At 41.2% G+C, this 25,000-nt stretch overlaps 1 protein-coding gene across 1 annotated transcript; it reads left to right on the top strand.

The window, feature by feature from the left end:
* Nucleotides 1–2,301: 2,301 nt before the first annotated feature.
* On the top strand, nucleotides 2,302–23,307 carry shmt2 (serine hydroxymethyltransferase 2 (mitochondrial)). Its single transcript, XM_041241779.1, has 8 exons — nucleotides 2,302–2,441; nucleotides 11,884–12,075; nucleotides 14,295–14,374; nucleotides 16,755–16,955; nucleotides 18,104–18,185; nucleotides 19,547–19,669; nucleotides 21,537–21,676; nucleotides 23,049–23,307. The coding sequence occupies exons 1-8, from the start codon at nucleotides 2,409–2,411 to the stop codon at nucleotides 23,290–23,292; spliced, it is 1,095 nt and encodes a 364-aa protein (XP_041097713.1). The 5' UTR covers nucleotides 2,302–2,408; the 3' UTR covers nucleotides 23,293–23,307.
* The last annotated feature ends 1,693 nt before the right edge of the window (nucleotides 23,308–25,000 follow it).

The following is a 25,000-nucleotide window of genomic DNA, read 5'->3' as shown; positions in this document are numbered from 1 at the left end:
CACCTAACTATTATTAAATACAATACAAATGTTGTTTGGCTGAATGAATTACACTCTGCTGGAGTAGATAAAGCTGAGTTTGTCTGGAGTAAACTCCAGGGCATATAGCCACCCCGAGGACCGTTTGCATTTAATAAGCAGGGTCCCTGGGGCTAGTGAGAGACTGGGGTGCAATGAGCCCTAACGAGAATATAATCATAGCCACATCAGCTGCTGGGCTATCTGTTGGACCTGCCTTCTACTTTGTCCTCCCACAGGGGTGCTGGAGAGAGGGAGACCGTGGTATCCTAAGATAAGAAAGGCAGGAGCAGTTATATCTCCATGCTTGGCAGCTGGGGATAAATTCTTCAGTGAGTCTGCAGAGTAAAAGTGTTGTCTCAAACTAATGAAAGAAAAGGGCAGCTCAGACATGCAGATGTTTAAGGTTGTTAACTGAAGATCAGATACACAACCAGATACAGAGGGTCTGCATAACCCTGTAATAATCACAGTACAAGAAAGGCTAATGTTATTCATATAAACATTGAATAGTCATCGGATTACAGCCAAATGCAATCCGAAACATTTACAGAAGGCTAGGAGTGTATGATAAAAGATTGGTGAAGATTAAAAAAGGCAGTCATTGTGATCACTGTGTAGAGCAGGGGTGACCAAATTTGGCTTTTCCACTCCTTGTATTTGTTCCAACCCTGTTCTAAACCGTTTCATTGAACCAAGTAAACCATCCAGATCAAAACTCAAACCCCACATTTCACAAAACCTCCTTCAAAACAGCCACCACAAGGAAGTCCCGGATCTGTCAACTGCCTTCTCTGAGCGAATTTACCTGAAAAGGGTCGTTTTAGACAGACACGTTCACAGCTGTGCCATTTGCTTACTACGCCGGCAGCCAGGCTCTCCAGATCCAAAGCTAATTGACTTTTCTGCGTAAAAAGGTTTGAACCCTGCAGCAGACTGTCACATTGGAGCACAGCCTAAAAATTGACACTGCACAGAGATTTCAGTTTAGAAACTAGCCCACTTCATGCTTTTGAAGTCAGTGCCCATGGGAAATAAATTAAAAAAAAAACAACAACAGTACATGAACGGTATTGAAAAAAGTCAGCATTTTAAAAGCTGATGTGGAAAACCAGTAAAAGAGAACATTTGAAACATGCTGGTTATGACCATAGTAATAGTTGTATAATATCGTTGCCCACAGTGCGATGTAAATCTATAAAATAAGGGGTTGATTTGATCATCTTGCAAATCAATAATCAGTGTAATCCGTGATCAGTAAAAGCACCCTTTATTCACAGAGAGTGTGTTCTGTTCTTGTTAGTTCTGTCAGTTAATACACCCCTGGTTTTGTTGGCAATAGCCTGTGTGTAATCCAGACTGGAACAGCTACAAACGTAAAGGCAGCGAACCATAATGCAATTACTAGCTTATTTTATTTTACTCCAGCTAACATACTGGTATTGTTATGCTCAGCACAAGAGTCTTGTAAAACAGTAGTCCTGTACGTACAAAGAATTTAAACTTTCAAATTACTAAAAAAATAACTTTTCAGCTTTGGTTTCAAGCAGACTTTTATTTTTCGTTGTTACGGTGGCTTCAAGAACTCGAGCACAGGTTTCGAATCTGATAAATGCAATATGAAAGGTCTTTCTTAAATTTTAACGGAACGATGCGGTCATTTTAGCGAATCAAGTGTTCACTCAGAGTTTTGGCGTTCTGTATATTTGGAAATATACATTTAGGCACGCGTAGCAACGTTTTAAAAGCAATTTAATTATCGGGGGAAACACCGACTACCCGCATAAAAGAGGGTAACCTAACATGCATACCTAGTATCAAATAGAAATTTGTTTTCCGTTACGCATTAGTTACACTGTAGCCCAGTGCACTTTACTGCACACTGTGTATGTTAAAGGCTACACACAGTAAAACGTCTACTGTAAATACTTTTTTTTTCTTTCCGAGAATGCAAAATTTAAACTGATACAACCTTGGATTACTGGGTATACCTGGGCAGTAGCCCCGCTGTATGTACTGTAATACAGTTTTTTAAAAGTGTTCAAATAGTTTGGCCTTTACGAGAAAATATTTAATCGAAGGGTTACACTGTCACTTGCATCATAAACAGCGAGAGCGAAGCACGATTAGCACTAATTTAGACGAGGTAAGGCTGTCAAAGGTTACAGCTGTAAGGGTCGTAAAACCGGGTTTCAAAGTCGATCAGCAGAAACTACAAATCCCAGAATGCATTACGCGGCGTCCTCTCTGACGAAACCAAATGCGTGAAGGCTGCACGCCGCCAACTTTCTCTCTCAAGCTTGGCAGCCACAGAAACAACGTGGACAGAAAATCCGAGCTGTTAATTTTCATCAACACACAAAACACCGCTTTGGGCAAACAGAGACGACATGCTGTCACTGTCACTGAAACAGCTTACTCGTGTGAGTACGGAGAGATTAACTATTGCATTTGAAAGTTTGTGTTGATTTTCATAGCGTTTGAAATCGTAAAAAAAATGAGCTGTCTTAGCTATAGCTAACCCTTATGTATTGAACATGCTCAATGCGCGGTAAAATGACACATTGACAAGTTGTTAACCTAAATACACTTTAAAAAGGCATTTTTAGTACTGTATATAGGGGTTTAAATAAAAGTATGCGATGGTGGGAACTGTGTTTTGAAACCTGGAGATGACCCTAGCACTGGTTCGGTGGGGCGTCCATGTTGCTTTTCTCTGACTCCTAGAGCACCAGACCCCCAATCTGACAGTGTCTGGTTTTAATGATGTGTTTTTTTAGCTGTATTCGTGAATGAAACAGGGGCACGTCTTCGCATGTGCGGTGCATGTATTCTGTCGTTGGTTTGGCTCAGCTGTCTGTCCAGTAGTACGTGGAGCGAGCTCTTTGCAGTAACTTTCTGCTCCACTCGCTTTTCTGAAGTTTGTTAGTTTTTTTTTCTTATTCTGCACCGTTGCGTACATACATAAGGACGTATGAATACATTTTATACGGAATCCTAATATAATACACATTTTCCTACAACCGTGCAAGCGAAGCTGTGTTTGAACTGGTTAGAAAAATCAACAAAAAAAGTGGCTTGCGAATAACTAAACGATGTAAAGTACATTCAAAAAATAATTTAAAAAAAGCCTTGCTGAAAGTGTTTGTCTGTTTGGATATGTCTGTGTAAAGCTTCCTTTTGATTATGCACCAAAGGGTTAAACGACAAACTTAATGTATTACAGGACTTCAGTTGCCCTAACTTGTTTAAAAAACAAAACAAACAAACAAACAAACAAACTCCAACGTGTGTATCTTGATACAACCAAAGCTGAACAAGTTTGCTACAAACTGCAACATTGCAGATGATGCAACTTCGCACAGTTGGTTTCATCATATTGCTATGGTAATGTTTACAGCCCAGAGCTCGGAGGCGGGGTACTTACGCACGACACGTAAAAACGTGGATAGTTTGTCAATTTGGAAAAAAAAAAAAAATCTACAATTCAGGTAATTGTAGTTTTAAGCATGTGCGTTACATGTAGTTATGCGAGCACCCCCAAAAACTTAGTCTGTTTCAGTGCGACTTTAATTAAATTGAATGGGCATCGCCATTTCTGATCACTCTTGCGTGCAGTTTAATGCACTTACAAAACCCATGAGAGTAATTTTGTAGAGCGTGTGCCCTTCATCTGGCTGTACAGTGTTGTATTTCACTGCAGTGAGCAGCGGGTCATGATGATAAATTGTGATTGCTGCTGATCGTGACCTTACAATAGTTCACGGACGTTGTGTACCGGAGCTGAACCGCTGTAGGACACTGTGACTTGATTTTGCAATACATCTGATAAACAACGTTAAGAACTTTGCAGTATAGTTAATGGGGTCCTCATAGCTGAATATTCCAGCGACTCTTCACTTATAAGATCATCTAGCAGCTTCCTGGGTGCCCTGCAGCCATGACAAACCCAGACAAGGTTTACAGCAAATAGACTAATTTAGCTATACAACAAACAGCTGACTTCAGAATTGTACAGTAGGGAGATTTTTTAATGAATCCTATTTTTATTTTTAGATACTCTACCAGCTTCTCAATCAAGTATTATTATTTTTTTAAATCGGTATGACCACTTGAACACAAGTACTGGTCTGTGCTGTGATTTCTGTGACTGTGATTTCCCTGCTTACTGCTATGGCATTTCTGCACTGTCCTTTGTTAAAATGACAGGGTAGCACTTTCTGTATTCAGATTGTAAACATGTAATCTGCTGCTATCAGTTGTAGCCTTGTTGCCTGGCCCTGTATGGTACTTATATTTGGTGGTTTGTTTCATGATTGGCTCCCACTGTATATTTCAGAAGGTCACATTTTGGTGGTGGCTTTGTTCGCTGTAACGGGACTGCATGTTTCAGACCACAGTTTATAAGCCTACAGTTTCAGTAGGAGCCCATTTCAGGTGTCTGTGAGTCTTAACTGTCATTTTCAAATACAAATAATGCGCGGTGTGTTTAATAAACATTGCACATTAAAACCCGCCAGTAGCGTGAAATTCTTTGACCAAGAAGATAACTGCTGAAGTGCAAGGCTGACAGATTTCCTGAAAGCACGGCATAGCAGCGGAGAACTTTCTTTGAAGTGTACAAAATGCGCAAATGTGTAAAACTGCACCTTTGAGACCTGGAATTATTTTGCTAGCTACAATCAATAGACAGTTTCAGTTCCGGGGCACCTCTCATCCCCCATACCCAATGCTCGCATCATCCAAACTTTAATTTGCTTTATAAACGCCAAAATGTGCACCGCAGACTCTGCTTTGGTGGAGCTTTTTAGGTTTGCATTTCTCACACAGTACTGCCGTATGGCAAAATCATTTTCTTAACTTTCCGTACAAAGTGCCAAAGCTCACCCTTGCGACCAGCCAATTAGAGTCCTCCAGTGCGTCCACACCTCTTGTGCAGAACACTGCCATCTGTTATCAGCCAACTAAAGGCTCAAAGCTAGGGCAGGGTCCAGACAGATACTGTGTTTATATGCGCTGTCACTTGGCTTCTGTGCTCAGGGTTTTTCAAGGATAGTTTGCAGATAGTTGCTTAAGAGGAGATATATATTGTTTTGTAGTGTAGAATGAAGTGCCATGGCCTGTATACAGTGCGATATTGTTCAGTTAAGTGACTAACAGGTGTAATAGAGGGGTGACCTTAGTATAGAAGATATGTAGAATTTTGTGTAACAAATGAATTTTGATAAATTGATAGTGCTCCTGGTGTACTTGCTTTTGAGGCTTGATACATCTAGGACTGCAAATGAGGGCCTTAATACTGCATACAGCTTTGATGTTTAAGGTGATTTGAAACTGTTATAAATTGACACATTGGTTGGCCTTATTAATGAGGCGGTCTTACCGAGTGTGCCGAAGAATGACAACGTGGTCAATGTAAGGGAATGCATGTGTTAACATAGGTGGCTAAGGAAAAACAAGAAGAAACTTAAGACAAGAAAACCTCGTTTCCATGCAGCACTCGACTGCGACGTTATTTATTCTCCCACAACATGCTTGTTTAAGAATTTCCTTAGAAATCTGAGTTTCACAGATCTCTATGACAATTGAACATGTTACTCACAATCAAGCAGACTGGCCTGGTTCAGTAATGCAATACACTGTGCAGACTTGTGGCACGATAACGTCTACTGTACATCGCCTGAGGAGAACAGGTAGTGGTGAGCAGACAAATACGATAAACAAACATTTATTTTCACTCAATAATAAATACTTTCAGTCTAGTGTTGGCAGACCACCTACAGTACCCTGACCTGTTTAAACAAACTTTTTCTTCTTGTCTGTGATAGGCAGTCCCCAAGTTACCTGAGAGCTATACTCCCCCATTGGGGATGTGTAGTCGCCTTGGCAACAGAGATTTAAGGCCTAATGTGGAAGCATCCTTCCATGTCTGTTAAAAAAAAATAAAAAATAACAGCCAGGTCTGTTCAGTTGATCTAAATTGGAGCATGTATCTAGTATACCGTTGTCATTTAAATAGTCAAAACATTAATTTAATTTTCCATTTTTACTAGCCTGGACGAACATGTTTTTTTTTGTGTTTTAAAATGTAAGTTATATTTCGTTCTGTATTACAGTAAAATGTAATACAACTGTCTGTAGTATATACTAGTAATAGTTGCACTATTTAGACATGCAGCTGTGTACACAGTCATGTGTCCTATCAGTCCTCCCACCCCCCGCCTCACCAAAGTGTTATAATTTGTTACTCCTGTTCTTGACTGCTGTAACATTGACTGTCGTTTTGAATGATCGCTTTCCCGATGGTCAGTTCTCTTTTTTCTGTTCATTTTGTTAAGTAGGTGATTTATGTTTGACGGGTAGCTGCCAGACTGCTAGACCTAATCTGTTACCCTGAGAATCTGTCATCCACACTCCCTGGCCTGGCTCGTGAGTGTCAAACACAGCTGGTGACCCTTCGCGTGGCGTTTCAGGCGGGGAAAACTCAGTCCTTGTGACAGCAGTCAAGATTGCAATAAGGACTGCTGTCTGTTTTAAAGTTTTAACCTTTTTTTTTTTTGCCTGACCCCACAAATTGACATAACAGTGTCAATTTTCAATAAGAAAAATAATAATTGGTCACTCTAAATTTAAAAGAAGTATATTGTATATATTATTTTGTTAAGTCTGTGTTAAGGTGCTTTGATTGCGAGTTCAGTAAGCTTACATTAGAGGAAGACCAAGAAAATGGAATCTGAAGCTTTTTACTTTTCAAACAATTTAGTACTTGGAGCAGCGCGGATGGCTTACTCAATGTGTGATTATAAAGATCTTTATTCACAGGAGACAAATTACAAAAGATCAGGGAAAAGGTAACCAGCCTGGGGCTACCTCACTCTGCTTTGCTTCTAACTCTCCAAAAAACTGCGAAATACCAACAGTAAGCCTTTTTTTTTATTTTATCTGAAAGGAAGTCATTTATTAGGGAGTCGAATGTTCAAAGTGTCCTCAAAGGAAAGGGAAGACTCAGGTGATAAGCTCAGGCAGGCGTCCCAGGTTTGGTATCCCTGTGGCAGCAGAGACAGCAAAGGACGCTGCCTGTCAGAGTTAATGACCCGTGTGATTTAGCTGTTTAAGATGTGGCTTGTTCATCCCGGGGCTGCAGCCCATCTTTGAGATGTGACGCCTCATTAAAAATGTGAGAGCCACAGTCTGTCGTAGCAGTCAGCGGGTAACCATCTGCCCCCCTGCAGTGTCTGTCTGCATTGGCACAGCATCACACCTGACTATACTTTAAACAGAGTCTGTGCCGGGACAAGAGTGAATATTCAAACAAACACTGTGAAATGTGAAACGCGAACAAGGAATGAACGACTGCCTTCGATACAAAAGCTGATGCAGCCCGGTGCATTAGGACAGAGGTGCCCACTGTTAGCATTCCTTGGGGAAAATGTCAAATTAAAAACATTTTCTATGTTTAAACCTGTAACATTATAAGTAAACCTAATCTAAACTGTCCTTTATTCATTTGAATTAATATTGTGAAAGATGGAAATCGCATAGAATATTCACTGAGTGAAAATATTTTTTTTGGAAGCACTTAATAATAAAATAAATTGCAAAAAAGATGATGTTTTTGTCAGACCTTTTGAATTAGGTACCTTTTGTATAATTGAACATTTTAGAAGTGCAGTTCTTGGTCATCAGATTTTAAAAAGTGCATGTCTCTTGTTATTCCCATTCATAAATACCTGAACAGGAATCACTTTTGAGTAAAACCAGTACAATGTGCACAAAAACACTTAACCAAAAGAAAACTTGTGAAAATAAATCCATCTGCAGCGAAATTTGAATCGGTCAAAATATTTATATATAATTTTCCAACAAAACATATTCTAGCGTTATTTTAAGACGGCTGAGAACGAATCAGTATTCAATAAAATAGCAGAATATCCAAACATTTTACTAAATCAATTACCAGTATGTAACGAGATTTATCAGTTTGATTTAATAACTTGATTTAGTGGATATTAACGTACATCAAAGTACTTAATATTTTACATGTTAATAGCTAATTAGTCACATAAACGTATTCAAGTACATCAAGTACATAAGCATGAAATCCGTTTCTACAAAAGAACAAAGCCATTCCAGCTCCTGTGAGGTGAGCCCACGGTACCAGTGCATTCAAACTCCTGTTGCTGCCTTTTCTTTATACTTTGCAAAACATATTCATTTGTAGCGGATTCGACATACTGTAATTTTATTAATGTTGAACACGCTTTTCACGTCTGCCGGCAGAGCGATCACTTGACCTCAGCACGTTCCTGTTGTCAGAGCGCTCGCTCTACGTCCCGCCTACAGGCAATCTTTTAGCTCCGATTTGTGAATTTCTGCTTTGATTGACAGTCCGCCAATACTGCCTTGCTGGACTTTATTTTTCTACGGTTACAGCTGCTGCCAGCGAAATGCTTTTCGCTATTAATAGAAAAAAATACATAGAATGTCATTGCTCCACAGTTTGGCAACCCCTGCATTAGGACATTCAGATTCACTCTTGGTTTGACTATCAGCAGAGGTCTTCTAAACAAAGGTGCGAACAAGCAGCTAGATGCTCTTCTGCTCTGTACTTTCTCCCTGAATGACTTTCTCTGTCCAAAAAGAAAGACAGAAATCCCATGTAGTGAATTTCTAATCAGCCTGTAATTGCTTTTTAATAACACAGTTAAAATGAAGTTGTAAATCACGAGACGACACGCGTGAGCAGGGATCTCAAGAAGAGAAGCTGAGTAAACCAGTGTTGAAAAGGATTTGAGTCTGCCCAAAAGGAAGGTCAGGTGAAGAGAGCAGCGACAGGCTGGAGATTCGCAAGGGAAGCGGTCTGCACAGATGGCCGCTGCAAATACAGCTGCTCTCTGTCTACGCACTGAACAATTCCTTGATATACCTGTCTGTGTTTTACAATTCTAGTCCGTTTATCAATCTCTTTAAGGCACAAGGGACATGTGAGGTTTGCAGAACGAGATCTGAAGTGTGCTGACCGGGTGGGTCTGCTCATCCAAGTGATCAGTTTCCTCCTCGTGATCCTCTCGGATCCATTTCAGAAGAAGCTGTGTGAACAACCACTCGGTTCCTTTTGTGCCTTGAGGGTTTAACCCAGCTGGCAGGTGAACGTTCTGTCTTCCTGTCTGTCTGTCTGTCTGTCTGTCTGTCTGTCTGTCTGTCTGTCACACTTTTACATTTTAACTTGCTTGCAGTAGTATATGATTATAAGTTACATCTTTTAACCATAGCCTTGATACACATGGGGGGGATAACTAGCAATAGACAAGTTAATTTCTGCACTACACCATGGTAGTTCCATTAAAAGTGAAACAATTCCCATGGTAAATAGAACTGTGCGCATCTTTTCAAATTCCCCATCCTTTAGAGTCCCGTTTCACTTCAATGCGTTAAACCAACATTATTTTACTGTCCTCCATTTAACATTCTTGCTGCTGTGTTGAAAAATCACTGCGGGGCTTAAACAGGTTCCAGCGTCTTTACATTCTTGTCATCGACGGTAAGGAATGATGTCTCTGTCCCTGGGGAATGAATTCGGAGCAGCCTGCCCTGTTCTGGGATCACCTTCACACCTCAGCTATGACCCCAACGCTGTCTGCAGCCTAATAAATTACCCTCCCGGGCCGTTTCCTGGGGTTCACTGCGGCAGCAATGCGCTCTGCTGTCAGGTCAGTGTAAATAACTTCCCCCTGTGTGCGACTCCCGTAATTAATCTCGGGCTCCAGAGGGTTATAGCTGCTGAAGGGTGAAGGCAGCAGGCTTCTCCAGACTTGGAGTGAAGCAGAAACTTCTTAGAAGTTACAACATAAGGTTCTAGGGGCTAGCAGTTGCCTGCGGCCCCACTAGGCCATGTCTACCGAGTAGTGAAAAACACAAACATTTATAATAGTACTGCATATGGCATAGTCTAGTTTCACGACACTGTTTAATTTGATGACAGTTAATAGTATCGTTACCTTGTAACGTGTGTACATACGGTTTGTTTTTAGAGATTCTCAGAACCACTTCTTCTCTTGTGATAGGATTTAGGTTATGGTGTGTATGTTAGGAATAGTTTCCCTGAATTTGAGCAAACCTTTTAATGTTACAAGTTCATGAACATTCTGTCCACGGAAGGGGTTTGAATTTCAAATTGAAAAATGTGCTCGTGAAGGTCGGAATGGGGTTACAAGCGACCCCTGAGGTGCGTTTCGGTGACTGTTGTCTAGGTCTTTCACAGCTCACAAATTGAAGTTATTAATGGTGACGCTTTGCTTTTCACTAAAAATAATGTTGCAAATTGCACTTTGAGTTAAGACCTTGATCAGTCTCACCCGACCGGTCATAAATACCTTGTAAAGCTTGAACCATTCTAATATATATAAAAAAAAAAAAAAAAAAAAAAAAAAAACTTAAATTGATAGAGGACTTTGTGCCCTACATAGCAATAGAACTAGATTGTAGTCCCAGGTGTCAATTATTTGACAAGTAGAAATGCTGAATGTGGGATATAAGTGTTGTAAAGCACACTGGAATAGTGCTGATAGGGGCATAATTACTTACAAAGCTTGTCGATGCGTTGAAAACAGGCTCTGATAATTGCATTACAGAATATGAAAGTGGAAGACTAGAACAGTAATTCGGAGCGTTTTTCTCACCCTGCTCTTCATAGACTGTGGGTGTGGGGAATTCACTAAACACACACGAGACGGAGCGGTGTAATTGAAAACGCCGCTTGGGCACACAAGATTTATTTTGTTCTTTACCCCAGAGTTGCCCGGGAGGTCTCCCAGCAATGGTATTCCGACCGTTTCCTGTAGTCCAAATCGTATTCACAATCCAAAGGGAAAAACAACAAGAGAGAACAGAAAACATTAAATTCAAAAACTACAAATAAAAGTTTGTTTTACAGCTCCTGCTTTGCCACAAGGTTTAATTACAGCCTGGTCTCCCCTCACTAGACTTTGGTTGCCCACATTATTCCCCCTGAGCTAACTACTTGCGTACATCCCAGCTACCGTCCTCTTGTCGGTCTGGGTATGTGGAATGGTATTTCTTTTCTTTATCTTTTTTTCTCCGTTTCCCGTCTTGCCTTTTGTTTCTTCCGTGCGTACCCCACAGCCTCTGGAAGCCGGACACTTTTCACGGCCCTTGCGCCTTTCACAAACGGTAGGTTCTGTCTGTTTTGATTTCTTCCATTTCCACGAACCAGGCTCCGGATGGCTTTTCTACTGAACAGGCAAGACAGATGGAATTTTTATTGGCCGATCGTCCCCACAAGACCCGCCTCCTGACCAATCGGAGAGAGCCAGGCGGCACACCCTCACCCACCCTCTCTGTGTCATTGCCATGACCGGCAGGCGGGCCCAATGGGGCCGTCTACTCCCCCCCCCACAGGAGCATGCATGCGTCCGACAACCAGCACAGACCTCGCCCTGTTACAGACAGCAATGCAAAAAATACTTTATTGCACCTGAGAGCGGCAACTGGGCTGCTGGGAAAAAAAAGACGGGAAAGAGGCATTTAAAAATTTATAATATCCTCAGTGGATAATTAACCCAACAACTTTACATTTGGCAAATGAGTAGGATGAGAGAAGCTGATTTAAAAGACCAGACTGCTGTAATTTACACAGGTGCACAGAGTACCCTACCAGGTGAAGCTTCTAAAAACATGATCAGACAGTTGGATGCAGTCCCGTTAAATTAATATCCCCTTAGTCAAATGTTGTGCTAGGGTTGCCTTGACGGGCCTTGACTGCCTTTTCTCATTTGTGTTCTTAGCAGCAGTAAACTGAGCTTCACGAAAGCACTCCTCTCTTATTCTTCCCCTCCTTTTTCTCAGCCGCTGGCGCGATGCCTGCCCTCCGCGGCGATGGCAGTGCGTGGGCAGCACACCAAGCAGGCGGACCAGTCGGGAGACTTTGCCCAGTGGACTGGGCAGGAGAGCCTGGCGGAGTGTGACCCCGAGATGTGGGACCTGGTGCAGAAGGAGAAAGACCGGCAGTGTCGCGGACTGGAGCTGATCGCGTCGGAGGTACTGATTTCAAACTGGATTATACGTGTGTGTGTGTCTGTGTCTATATATATATATATATAGTTTGTGTTAAATCCTGAGATTGCTTTCATTGTTAAGCAACTGTAGTCTTATCTGTAAGCTTTCACACCTTCTAGATTTCTATATGTCTGCAGTAGACACATGGTTGTTCAACCTTCAATGTTTTCATCCCTTACCATATTCAGACAGGAAAGGATTAAATAATTGTTATATTCATATACATTCCTTGCTTGCACCTGTGCTTGTTGTATACAGCCCTTTGCTTACTTACGTGTACCAAGTTATTGGTGTTTCACACAGAGATACTTCAGTGAATTAAACGACAGACCTTTTGACTAGCTGTCTCGAAGTTCTGATCAAAACTTTTCCATTTAACGTATGAGTGTTATTTTAGTCATTCTAAATGAAGAGTGTTTTATACTGGATTAAAATAAAGTTAAAAAATTATCTTGGAAGGTCATGGATAGTAAAATTATCATAGCGGGATGGAAGTAAGACTCCCGTTGCTTGGCAGTTTGATCCGTTCCTGGTTTTACTGCAAGTTTTGAATAAGACACTCCTGAACTTGAAACCTATACAATCGTGCTAATCGTGCACATACTAAAACCTGGAATGGATCAAACTGCTATGCAATATGAGTCTCTTCTCCATCCCTTTTGTGACATTAGTAGCCCTGCTGTATTTTCTGCTGGTACTAAAAGCAGGCTTCATAAGGGGTGTTCATGTTTCAGGGCAATACAAAGCACCTGCACCTGTTTTATCCTGGCGTAATCGATGAGTCAGGCATACGCGCTGGTTCCTGCGTAAATCAGTTTGGGAAGGAACAAGTGATTGGTGAACTCCGATTGGTCGTAATCAATCAGTCCGGTGACAGGCTGCAAAAGAAACAAAGCAAGAAGCCATGAGAGTTTAAACCGTTACGATTTCAGAGCACGATTTTATCAACACGTTATAAAACGTAGCCGTCTTCATAACGTTTATTTAGGCGTGTGAAAAAAAAGGATGTAGGAATTGGACTGAGAGGATACATTTCAAAACCTGGAATGGTTGAAACAGCTGTGCAGTAGGAGTCTTATTTCCAGCCCTGTCATCTTCTCTCAAAGCTGTTCGCCTGTCTCGGCACTTGTTTGGTCTCGGGGGAGAGGGGAATAAGCAGCAATTTATTTTGCTGTGTAGTGGTGTCAGGACTCCACGCTGGGTGTCTGACAGTGTTTACCTGTCGCCTGCAATACCACGGCGAGAACTGGCAAGAACTGCTCCTATTTTATTAAAGAAAGCATTCACACTGAATTTATTCAAATCAGGCTGCTGTACTGCATGTTAAAATCCTCTCACCAGTGTTATGAGTTTTATTAACCTCTGCTAGGGATTCGTGTGCCAGGTGATTAGATTGGAGGTATCTTTTCATAAGTCACACTTCAGGGTTGAATTCTAGTTGAGAGCTTCGGAATCTGGGGATATAAGGAGATGCATGTCAGTCTGTTTTTATTGTATGTGCCTGTGTTCTATTTTTACATCTAGAGAACCGCTGATCCCATTGTGATAAAACATGGTTATTCTTTATTACAAGTTATTGAGAGTCATTGAGTGGGCTTACTGGCTGCTCTGGCCTTGTAGGTGAAAAGCAGCTTGCGTCTTGCATAGCGCCTGATTACTAATTTTTTTATTTTTTATAATGCATTGGTAAATAAGAATAATTATAAACAGTGTAGGTCATTTTAATATCAGTCTCTTCAATTCTTAGAATTCCTGAGAGTTCTGTGATGAGGGATCCCAGCCCAGCTAATAGAATCAGTCCGACTCATTGTCTTCAAGTACCCCTAAAGTCTTAGTATCCTCTTCTTGTGTACCTTACAAACGATCGCTGCTCTTTGCATCCCTTGACTTCACTTCTTTCCGGGAATGATGGATGCCTTCAGAACACCCCTCTTCTATTAAAATGCAACCTTGTGTTGAATTTGATTCCATCCGTTTCCCCCATGTAATATCACGCAGCATCTCGTTCCCACCCGTCACTGGCTCCTCTAACATGGTTAGATCAGACTGGAAAACAGTTAAATATGTAGGAACGTTTGCTATATAATTAGTCGAGAGAAAATGATTTAAATATCTTGCAATACCTCTTTTTTTAGACATTTACCATGAAACAAATCCAGCCCTGATTTTATAAGTGAACTCTGATTTGTTTTCTCATGCAGAACTTCTGCAGCAAAGCAGCTCTGGAGGCCTTGGGATCCTGCCTGAACAACAAGTACTCTGAAGGATACCCAGGAAGGAGGTAAAGCTACACTAAGGGATTATAACAGCGATGCCACCGTTCAGATCGGTTCATTTCCATCAGCAGCAGATCGAGGTCAAATCCATTTCAATGGGGAATCTGTCAGTCAGTCAGTCAGTCCCAGTTAAGAGTGCAGGCTAGCATAACTCCGTCTCTTCACCCTTGACTGTAAAAGTTACTTAAATAGCATCAGGAAGGATGCAAGAGGCGGGTTTTCAATTTTGGACTGCAGACTGTAGGCAGAGCATGAGTTCTGTGAATATGTTTCTAGGAAAAGGTTGGTGCTTTTGTTCATAAGACCTGTGTGAGTATCACATTATTATGTCTCAAATGGGAAAGTTAAACACAGTTGCTAGAGAAGACATGCATGAGCTTCCATTGCTGGGCTTCTGTTTAGACACTTCTTGACACATCCTGTGTTGCACAGCTAGGGCCAAAATCTTTGCACTGCCCCACAGAATGAACGCATTCTGCTTCATAGTGTCAAATGTTAACATATTGAATTGCATACCACTTTGTAGTTTTCCATACACCTAACCAAAAAAACAAACCTGCCATTTTAAATTGAAAAGTGTGACATTTCGAAATCTAACACTGAAATACTGTACGACTGTCATGGCTTTCGGTAGACTGTTTGCGGTGTCACTTTGTAGTTGGATAAGTTCAGTATACAAATAAAACATGAATTTGTATATATATATATATATATATATATATATATATATATATATATATATATATATATATATATATATATATATATATATATATATATATATATATATATATATATATATATATATATACCTTCGTATTTAGATTACGCCAGTGGTTGTATATGTACTACATGTGATTAGTAAGGGTGATCATTAAGTAATCCTAATATCAATTTGATTTTTAAAAGACTTTAAAACCCACCGTCTCTCTCTCTCTCTCTCTCTCTCTCTCTCCCCCCCTCTCTCTCTTTCTCCTCCATCCACTCAAAGTGACAACACAAGGAGAGCAGATTCAATTGTCACCTTTTCACTTGTCCCAGTGTTTGTCATTTTAGTGGTTGCTTATCTGCTGGGATCAGCCAAAAGAAAGGACAAATATTATCCAATGTCCCTTAATCCTGTTGTTTGACAGACTCCATTAAACAGGATTTTGTTGATGACTAGAAGATTTGTTTTTCTAATGCTTCTTAATACTCTCCTTTGGGAATTCCGGTTTTAATCATTTCAATGCACAGTGTTCGTCTATACAGGAGGAAGAATATCATATGATTTTCAGAATAACATTTCAAAAAAAGGCTGTGTTATGTCAGATCCTCTGCTTCAATCCAAACACAAAACGGACACTTTTTTTTATATTAACTTAATACATGTCCTTATTTTATCCCTAACATCAACTGAAGTACAGCAGCATTGTTATGACCTTAGAACCTTTTAATTGAGATGAAATGTGCTTTTACAACAAGCAGTGAGATCTAGCGGAATATTATTATTTTTTTTGTGTGTTCTGCTGAGTGAAATTTGTGTTATCGGATCTCATTTTGGAGCCTGTCATCCGTTCAAATCCAATGACCGGGCAGATCACGCTGATCCAGCTTACAGAGAGTTGCTAAGAAGATTCGAAGCTTGAACCTAAGGGAAGTAATTCTCTGAACCCGGCTGTCTAGCGGCATTTTTTAAACATCGCCTAGTCTTCGGGTGTTAAAAGATGATGATGTTAGGATCCCTGAGTGCCTCTGTTGGTAAAAGCACAGCTGCGCGGTGTGCAGGGTGTTATACAGCCAAGGGAGCGCAGCTTCACATCCTGGCTGGGACTGTTTCTCCTCAGCGCCCCCAGTGAGCTCAGAGCGGACACTTGCAGGGCTGGGCGTTGTCCTCCAGAGGGCGGTAGCTCGTTGATCCGCTCTCGAGTTCCTGGGTGTAGAAGAGGAAGCTGGCTCGTGGGATCGGACGATGCCCGCTGAACCTTCAGTTCTCCTGAGCAGTGTGGGGGAATTGCTACGGTGATGGGGGGGAGGGAATAATTGGACGTTTTAAATTGGTGAGAAAATCGAGGGTGAAGCGTTTGGACACACTAAATTAAATATGTAGGAAAAGTCACATTTAATAAGCACGCAAGTGGGCCTAATAGGATTTGATTCTCATTTTATAGACCCTTTGTTCTTTTCAGTGAACCCTTCATAGAAAGGTGTCCTGATTTAAAATTTTGAGGATCTAATCAAAGGAACATTTTTCACTTTTTTTTGCACCCTACCGTGAATGCATCCCAGCCACCGCTTTGGGGATGTTTTGACTGTTGGTGGGATAGCCGATGAGTAATGCCCTTCACTTTCAGCTGAGCCGTGTTGGTGTGTGCCTCTGTTCTCTAGTAAATCCCTGTCTTGCAGGTACTATGGCGGTGCTGAGGTGGTCGACCAGATTGAGCTGCTGTGTCAGAAACGCGCTCTCGAAGCGTTTGACTTGGACCCCGTGCGCTGGGGGGTCAACGTCCAGCCCTACTCCGGCTCCCCGGCCAACTTTGCAGCCTACACTGCGGTTCTGAACCCACACGACCGGATCATGGGCTTGGACCTGCCCGATGGGGGACAGTAAGAATTCAGACGCTTCCCACTCGTTTTGTTGTTACCTGCACAGTTACGGTTTATGAACTGATGTAGCGTTTAAGGGGGCAGATGTGGCTGCACCACTGTAGGGTTCATAGACTTAACTTCGACATCCTGCTTCAGCATTGCTGTGCTTGATAAACAAGTTTAGCGTGCAGGCAGTTTTGGTTTATTTTGACTGCTCCCTCTAGCATAGACCACTCGTTGTCTTTGCAGTCTTCAATAATGGCATTATACTAGCAAAGGCAAGGAATAATTCAATATAAGATAATGAATAGCGATTATTCCACCAGGTTAAAAATGTCTGAATTCATACCTACTGCATCCTCTGAGTGCGAACAGACTGAGATCATTATACATGCATTCTGGGTTAAAATCAAGGCAATAGGTCAACAAATGAATGAATACAGTTCTGATATTTCCAAAGTAAGGCCCACAGTGATACCTAGCTTCTGCTTTTTCGGTGTAACATCTTGTAGGATGCCATTGAAAATAAATTATGCTAATATTGTCTTAAACTTCTTTGATGCTAAAAAACTGAATCCTTAAATACTGGAAAGGAGAGACAGGTCCAACTTTCACAGAATGGAAACATCGAATGCCTCTCCGGCTCTAACAGACAAATACAGGAACATTACAGTAACCTCGGCCTACTACAGTGACTTTGAAAATATTTGTTGTCTTACTATTCCTATTGTGTAATAATTATCACTGAAGGTATGGGTTGTGGGTTTAGATTTATACAGGTATGAATGTTAGTTATATATTTGAGAATATGTTTGTCTTATCAGATTGCGTGTTTGTTATTTTAAAAATATTTATAAAACAAAATCCGAAGAATAAAAGAGAAGAAGGTTTAATTGGACTGTTCGACACTGACTCTGCATATTTCATGTTTCTGCATGAATGTATCTGTGTTTTAACTTGCCTGTACCAAACTCCACATATCGCCCTTGCAGTCTGGTCAAACCCATTAGGACCCTTGAATGGGTTAGTCCACTTATCAGTTGACAGATCCATACTGGGGGATACGTGAAAATTTCAACAGACGTGTTTATTTTTTATTTTTTTTTATCAGTTGCTTTGTCTTTCACGCCTGTCTTGAAGAGTAATACGTGCCAATTTCCTTTCAGCCTCACTCATGGATACATGTCTGACGTCAAAAGGATCTCAGCCACATCCATTTTCTTCGAATCCATGCCATACAAGCTAAATGTGAGTGCGAGATTTGATATTGATTTCGATTTCTCCAAGGCCAGCCAGCCGTGCAGGGCTGGGAATGACTGACCTGCTGTTGCTGCTGTTGAGTTTTATTTTACAAAACATAAACTGTCACTCGCAGGGTGATTGAACCAAACACCTTGTAACTAATAGAAAATCGACAGCTATTCCTGTAAACAGTGGAGCTCGCTGGAAAGATCGATCTGTTTTATGTGGAGTGCTCTTTTCTTTGCGGGAGAATTGTTAAGTAGTGTTGCAAAGAAGAGATTTAGTTTATAGTGAGTGTGTGTTTGTTAGCTTACTGGCAGTAGGGTTTTTTTGTTTCATTAGGATTTAGTTCAGAGTGTTTAAGCGCTAAATAACATAACTGCCATTTCATTTAGGACAGTGGTGGCCAAAGCTCCAGTCCTGGTCTTTATTGCTGTGTCTAAACCACAATGCAGAACAGCCGGGCTCGTCTGCATTCCTGTTCATATAGAGCTTTTAACCTCGTCTCATCTCACCGACAGGGGTTAGAATCTGTAACGGCAGTGCATCACACAACACTGCCCGTTGCATTTTAAAAGACCCAACTCCAGGATTGCAATATACCCGAATTGCAGTATAGTGAGACGCTGTATACCGAGGGGCGGGTGCGTTAGCTGACATTTGCTGTTTTCCAGCATACTACATGTGTGGACCAATTCATAGCAGTTGCCTGCAACTACAGGTTCTCGCAGAGCTCCAGTATACCTTTTGGCTAGCAATTATTATCTTAGATTTGAAGGAAGCTGTTGAAAGATCAGACGCCTTTGGGATTGTTGTATACGGTTGAAATGCACAGTGCAGCCATTAGTACTGCAGCTTTACCCTTTAGCAGAAATGCAGGCTCTCTGGTATACAAGACAGAAATATCTGCTGACGAAATGCAGTTTTATTTTATGAACTTTACAAGGATAAACTGGAACGCAAAAGAAAGTAACAAGCTGACGACAGGACAGATGTAATCTTCTGTGATGCTTTATTTTTCTTTTGAAAATAAAGGAGAAAAAAAAAAAATCAATGGCGAGCCCCGGTCTCCTTGAAAAAATTCGGAAAGAATTTCAGTCTTCGTCCCCCAGACTTTTTACAATTGAATTTCAACGTCATAAAAAACCTTCAGATGACCGCAGTGGCTGATGAGCCAAACCTACACTTTCTTTTCAATCCTTTCGATACATTTTTTTTCTCTCTCCCAATATTTATCTGACGTGGAAGTAAATGTTCTGAAGACATCTTAAGGCTTTTTTTTTTATATTTAATAGCGGTTAATAAAATCGTGCTCTGAAATCGTACGGGTTAAACCCTCCTGGCTTCTCGCTTTGTTTCTTTTGCAGCCTGTCACCGGACTGATCGATTACGACCAATTGGAGTTCACCGCTCGCCTGTTCCGCCCTAAACTGATCATCGCAGGAACCAGCGCGTATGCCCGACTCATCGATTACGCCAGGATAAAACAGGTGTGGGCGCTTTGGATTGCTCTGAAACACGGATACCCCTTATGAAGCCTGCTTTTACTATCTGCAGTAAATGCAACAGGGCTGCTAATGTCACAACAGGGATGGGTATGAGACTCCTATTGCATAGCAGTTGGACGTGTTTCAGATTTTACTACAAGCCTCAGTGTAACAAGCTCAGGTGTGTCTTATTAACCTCATAGTAAAACCAGGAATGGCTCCCACTGCTACGCAATGGGAGTCTTATTTCCATCCCTGCACAAGATGATAGGTGCATACTTCCCACCAGATATCATAACCTCCACTGACATCAACACTAACATGTAAGAGTCCAGGATTTACTCATTGATTACGAAAGCATACGTGTTGACTGGATACAGTGTGCCAGTGCTTCAAATGAGGAACGCTTCAGTAAGCCATGCGGGTCTGTGTGTGAAAAGCAGGTTTTAATTATGTTAGGATATAATGCGGAATGCTCTTTTCTTATCTGTTGGGTTTTTACTAATGATAATGAGGTATTTTCTTTTAATTATTCCATTTTGATAGATGTGTGTGTTTTTAGTCAAATTGATTTGTAGCACGTAAGTAAACAGTCAACATTCATCACATTATATTGTGCCATGGCACATCGGATTACAGTTATGACATTCATACAAGATAATTAAGAGCAGATAATAATATAGCAGTATATCAGAATGAAATAGACCATCGTCGCTCAGTGTAGGCTTTGTGTCTTTGTTACTAGCAATTTATATTGGATCATCATTTTAGGACTGGGAATTGCGATATATATATATATATGCGATATATATATATATATAGTTGACACGTTTTAAATGAACACGGTATTTTAATACTTGTTTCTGGCTGCTAATGGCATGTTAATTTTTCTTGATCCTATTCCATATGAATGTGTTCTAATAAAATACATATTTGCGATCTTTAATGTTATGAGGGGGGGGGGGAGTGATTGATTGCTTTGTATCTTGCAGACCATTATGCTAAATTGGATCACCAAGAAAATAAAGATCTGTTTGCCTACATTTCTTTTAATAGCTGCGTGTCTGAAATATGGAAGTGGATTATGTGATAAATATGCTAATCTGATAACATACCAGGTCCTTAAGATAAAATCTAATGAAGCAGCGTCTAGCAGATCTTGTGTCTGATACCAGAGGCAGACTCGCACAATTTAAGAGCCGCTTTGCAGCCCTACCCGGAGGTTTTTCTTTTTGCTGCATTTACTTGTTTTACATTACTGTGTTACACACTTAGATCACAAACGCTGCGTTAGGTTTGCCCAGCCTAGGCGTCATACTGTCTGTAAAAATGAAGAGTGTTTCTGCTAGTGCCTTGTGTGCAGTACACTGGTGAAAGCCCTAGAGAAACTCTGTACTGACCTTCTGAAGTTATGATTGACCTACTTCTTATAACCAGTGTTCTGTACTATGTATTGGACAGCATATTAAACTACATTTGATCAGCGCATTTTTGAGTGCAAACACCGGGGAGCAAATATTCAATGTCATCATGCATGGTCAACCACTGTAATTGAATACAGTGTGTGTGAAAAGCATGTACGGTGTGAAATAAATACAAAATGTAAAGAAGACTATAAAAATTATATATATATAAAATATGTATATGTATTTTTTTTTGGATAATGCATGTGGTAGTTTCACAGAAGGTTTAGACTAATTAAGGTATATTTATAAATTAGCAGTGCAATATACAGCTATGACCAAAAGCTTAATGTAAATTATGTAATTCAGCATGTTTCATTCGACTTTTTGAAGCTGAATGAGATAGTAGTGTACCGTAGTGGTAGGTAAATTTGCAATGCAATAGCGTTTCGTTGTTGCCTCTGCAGGTGTGCACTGAAGTGAAGGCTCACCTGCTGGCGGACATGGCTCACATTAGTGGGCTGGTTGCAGCCAAGGTGATCCCTTCCCCCTTCGAGTATGCAGACCTGGTCACCAGCACCACTCACAAGACCCTGCGTGGGGGCAGGTAAGCACCTCGCAGGCCTCGGAGCAGGAGCCATCTGTCAAACTGGTCTCCACGGTCAAACAGGTCTCCACAGTCTGCGTCAAACACTTGTACCATGTTAAGTAGACAAGCACGAAGGTTTATGCTACTTTCTTAAGTTGTTCTGATTTAACCCAATGTTCAATTTAAGCTACGTCTCAAGATCCTTCACCATTTGGTGTCTACCCGTTTCTTTTTGTGACAAGTCAATCAGCCAGTGTCGGACATAATTCCCTGTAACTTCAAACTACTCAAGAAATTGTCTCGTGCCACGAACAAAAAAACACGTGTAGGGGATCAAGGGTGAGCTTTCTGATTTAAACGGTTTTACATTGCAAATAGTCTACAGTATTTTCAAAAGTCTTCAGATCTCATAGTCAAGGCTGAGGACGCACATCAGATGTGAAATAAAAGACCAGCTCTGTGGTCTGTCCCACTCTTTGAGGACAGGGGACAGTGGAGAAGGCACCGCTAATCTAAAGCTGAGCTATTCTGCCAGTCTTGCAAACCCCTGTAGACAGGGCTGTAAAAGCGGCTTACGTTCCCAGCAACATGGTTCGTTCTGCTATAATGCGGGGGGGGGTTTCATTTAAAAATACATAATAATAATAATAATAATAATAATAATCTGCCAGTTGCCAAACTGCTGCAAAGTCACTAGGCCCAGAATGTAAAGACAAAAAAACAGACAAACCAGTAGTTCAGTTTGTTGTGAATCTACAGCTGAAATGTTGGGGGTGCTTTTAAATTTGGGTTTGAAGATTTGGGATCTGGGTTCAAATCTCAATTGAAATGAGTTTGATGGCCCTAACTTGGCCCCGAGCAGACAACGGTGTGTATCTGGAAAACTACCAGACAGTTCAACCCAGTCGTCTGTCTGTGATTGAGAGGCCCAGCACTGAATGGAAAAGGGGGAGAGTTCGAGACTGAGGTGCGCTCGCTTGCTTTGTAGAAGCTCTCCGGCTGCTTGTCGGCTCTGAGTGTAGCCAGTGCTATTGAGTTTGATTTTCCACTTGGACAAAGCCCGTTCATTTCAGTGGAATAGCCCAGTTAAAATATAATTTAAGAATACATGAAAAATATGAAACAAGGGTAACTAGAGCATAGTTTGACGTTATTAAATTAGTCGTGTCTTATCATCACGGTCCCTGAACCTTTGTTTAATTCAAACACCAAAAATACAGAGGTAAATAACAGAATAGAAAGCCCATATTTACAGCATTGTGATGAAGTCTCAATCCCTGTAACGTGGTGGTTGTATCCCTTTAAAACCCCTTTTGTTAAAGTGTTTTTTTTTTTTTTTTACCGAAATGGTGTTGTGTTTGAGCTGTGCTGCCTGCCTTATGCTCTTCAGGGCCGGTTTGATCTTCTATCGCAAGGGCGTGAAGGGGGTCGATAAGAAGACTGGGAAGGAGCTGATGTACGACTACGAGGACCGAATCAACTTCGCTGTATTCCCCTCTCTGCAGGGCGGGCCCCACAACCACGCCATCGCCTCCATCGCCGTGGCACTCAAACAGGTGAGCGCTACAGCCTGCACCCCCAGAACGAGATCAGCCAGCTCAGGGGGGACCGCGTTCCAGGGAAGAGTCTCCTAGACGCATAGCGATTAGGGGTGTAGCGATGAATCAGGATGCTGTTACATGGTATGTGGCATCAGAATGGAGAGATGTGTTGTGAGGCAAGACCAAAAGCACAACATCGCTCATTGTAGTTCATGAGTGAGAAATAACTGTTTTATGGTTTGTATACACACTCCTTAAGTGATCACGTTTTATGCATCATACAAGTACCCCCTCTGGACCGTCGCATGTATCGTGATGCATGTCGTATCACAACCTGCACATCGTGATATGTGTCATGACATTAGTGTATCCCTATAATGATCAACCATGTGACGGAGGAAAAGGATTCCCTGAAAGGTTGCGAGTGACATGCACGGGCAAAGACTTTGACATGACTCTACAAAAATTTAGGACGCGTCCAGGCTATGGCTGATTCTATTCCAAACGCTGGTTCTATTGTAACACAGCTGTTTGTTTTATACAATTGGATTGTGATCATATGCAGTCTGCTGGAAATGAAAAGTGTTTTGGAGTTTGCAGCTTTCTCGTGACAGTCGCTACCACTAAAATCGTCTTGTATCCTTCCTAGCTAGAACAGTGCCCGCGACGGCAGCTGACATCAGCAATAATGTAATCTGGATTTAAAGCTGTGGCCAAACGTTTAGCATCACCTAGAATTTTAGGATGGAGACTAATGACAGGCAGACAGACAGGCCTTTTTAGTAACGTCATGTAATCAGGGAAACTACAAAACGGTATCACAAAAGGCGACTGGAAGCTATAATGGTAGTACGGATAGTCATGCTAGGTTTCGAAAAGTCACACTTTTCAATTTGTCAGTTTTTTTGTTAAGCATATGGAAAACGACAAAGCGTTGTGTAATTCAATATGTTAATGTAACATTGTTCAGCAGGGTTCATTCAAATTGATGAAGCAGAATTGGTTAATTCTCTATAGGATGTTTGGTACATTCTGCCACCCTGTGCTCTCAGTCTGCAATCGTCATGTCTTTTTAGTTAATGTTTCGGATGGAGGGCTGTGTTTTAATGACAAGGGAGAAAAGACGAGAAACATAGGTGCCTCTGGATGGAAACACAGCTGATCTGGTCATTCCCGAGGCCGTTCTAATCTAAAATCTGCAGTGTTTTCTTCCTGTGCGCTGCCTGCATCAGCTCTCCTGTATTTGTGTGGATTTAGATTTTCATCTTGTAAAACCGATGTCCAGAGAGGCATTAGGTATTCCTTGTCTGAGTGAGTCTTATGACCTCTGTGGTCAAGGCTGAGGTGTTTAATACACAGTGCTGTTGTAATCCCCTGCAAGGAGAGAGAGGAAGCCTAGGAATAAAAAGCTGTGGTATTTGTAATTTAATAAACTCTCTTATGTATTACTTAACCCTGAAACGCTCAAGCATTGCTGAAGTGAGAAAAGATACTTTATTTACCTAGATTTCGTTTCTTGTACAAAAACACGTTCTGCCTGGCAGCACAAAATGTTCCGCATGTGAATATTTCTGGCTTGGATAACAATAGAGGGGTGGCTAAGCATTGGATTAGATGGGATACAGAAATGGGCATTTCAGGGTTAGGTTGTAAGTAGCTTGATTTTATGTAGGGTTTTTTTTCTGTTACTATTGAATGTGCCTGCAGTCCTTTCATAGACAGGGAGTAGGTAGGGGGACATTGGCTGGAGAATCCCAAGTCATCAAACAGCGTTAAAGCAGTCAAAATCCAGGCAGATTTT

Source organism: Polyodon spathula, unplaced genomic scaffold (genome assembly GCF_017654505.1).
Source record: "Polyodon spathula isolate WHYD16114869_AA unplaced genomic scaffold, ASM1765450v1 scaffolds_818, whole genome shotgun sequence".
Lineage (NCBI taxonomy): Eukaryota > Metazoa > Chordata > Actinopteri > Acipenseriformes > Polyodontidae > Polyodon > Polyodon spathula.
The sequence above is the reverse complement of the archived record's forward strand: the minus strand, read 5'-3'. Positions and strand labels throughout refer to the sequence as shown.

Excerpts from the sequence above, each read along its gene's own strand:
- shmt2 (XM_041241779.1), top strand. The coding sequence starts at position 2,409 with ATGCTGTCACTGTCACTGAAACAGCTTACTCGT. Across the intron at positions 19,670-21,536 it reads ATTACGCCAGGATAAAACAG|GTGTGCACTGAAGTGAAGGC; the intron begins GTGTGGGCGCTT and ends TTGCCTCTGCAG. Across the intron at positions 21,677-23,048 it reads AAGACCCTGCGTGGGGGCAG|GGCCGGTTTGATCTTCTATC; the intron begins GTAAGCACCTCG and ends TATGCTCTTCAG.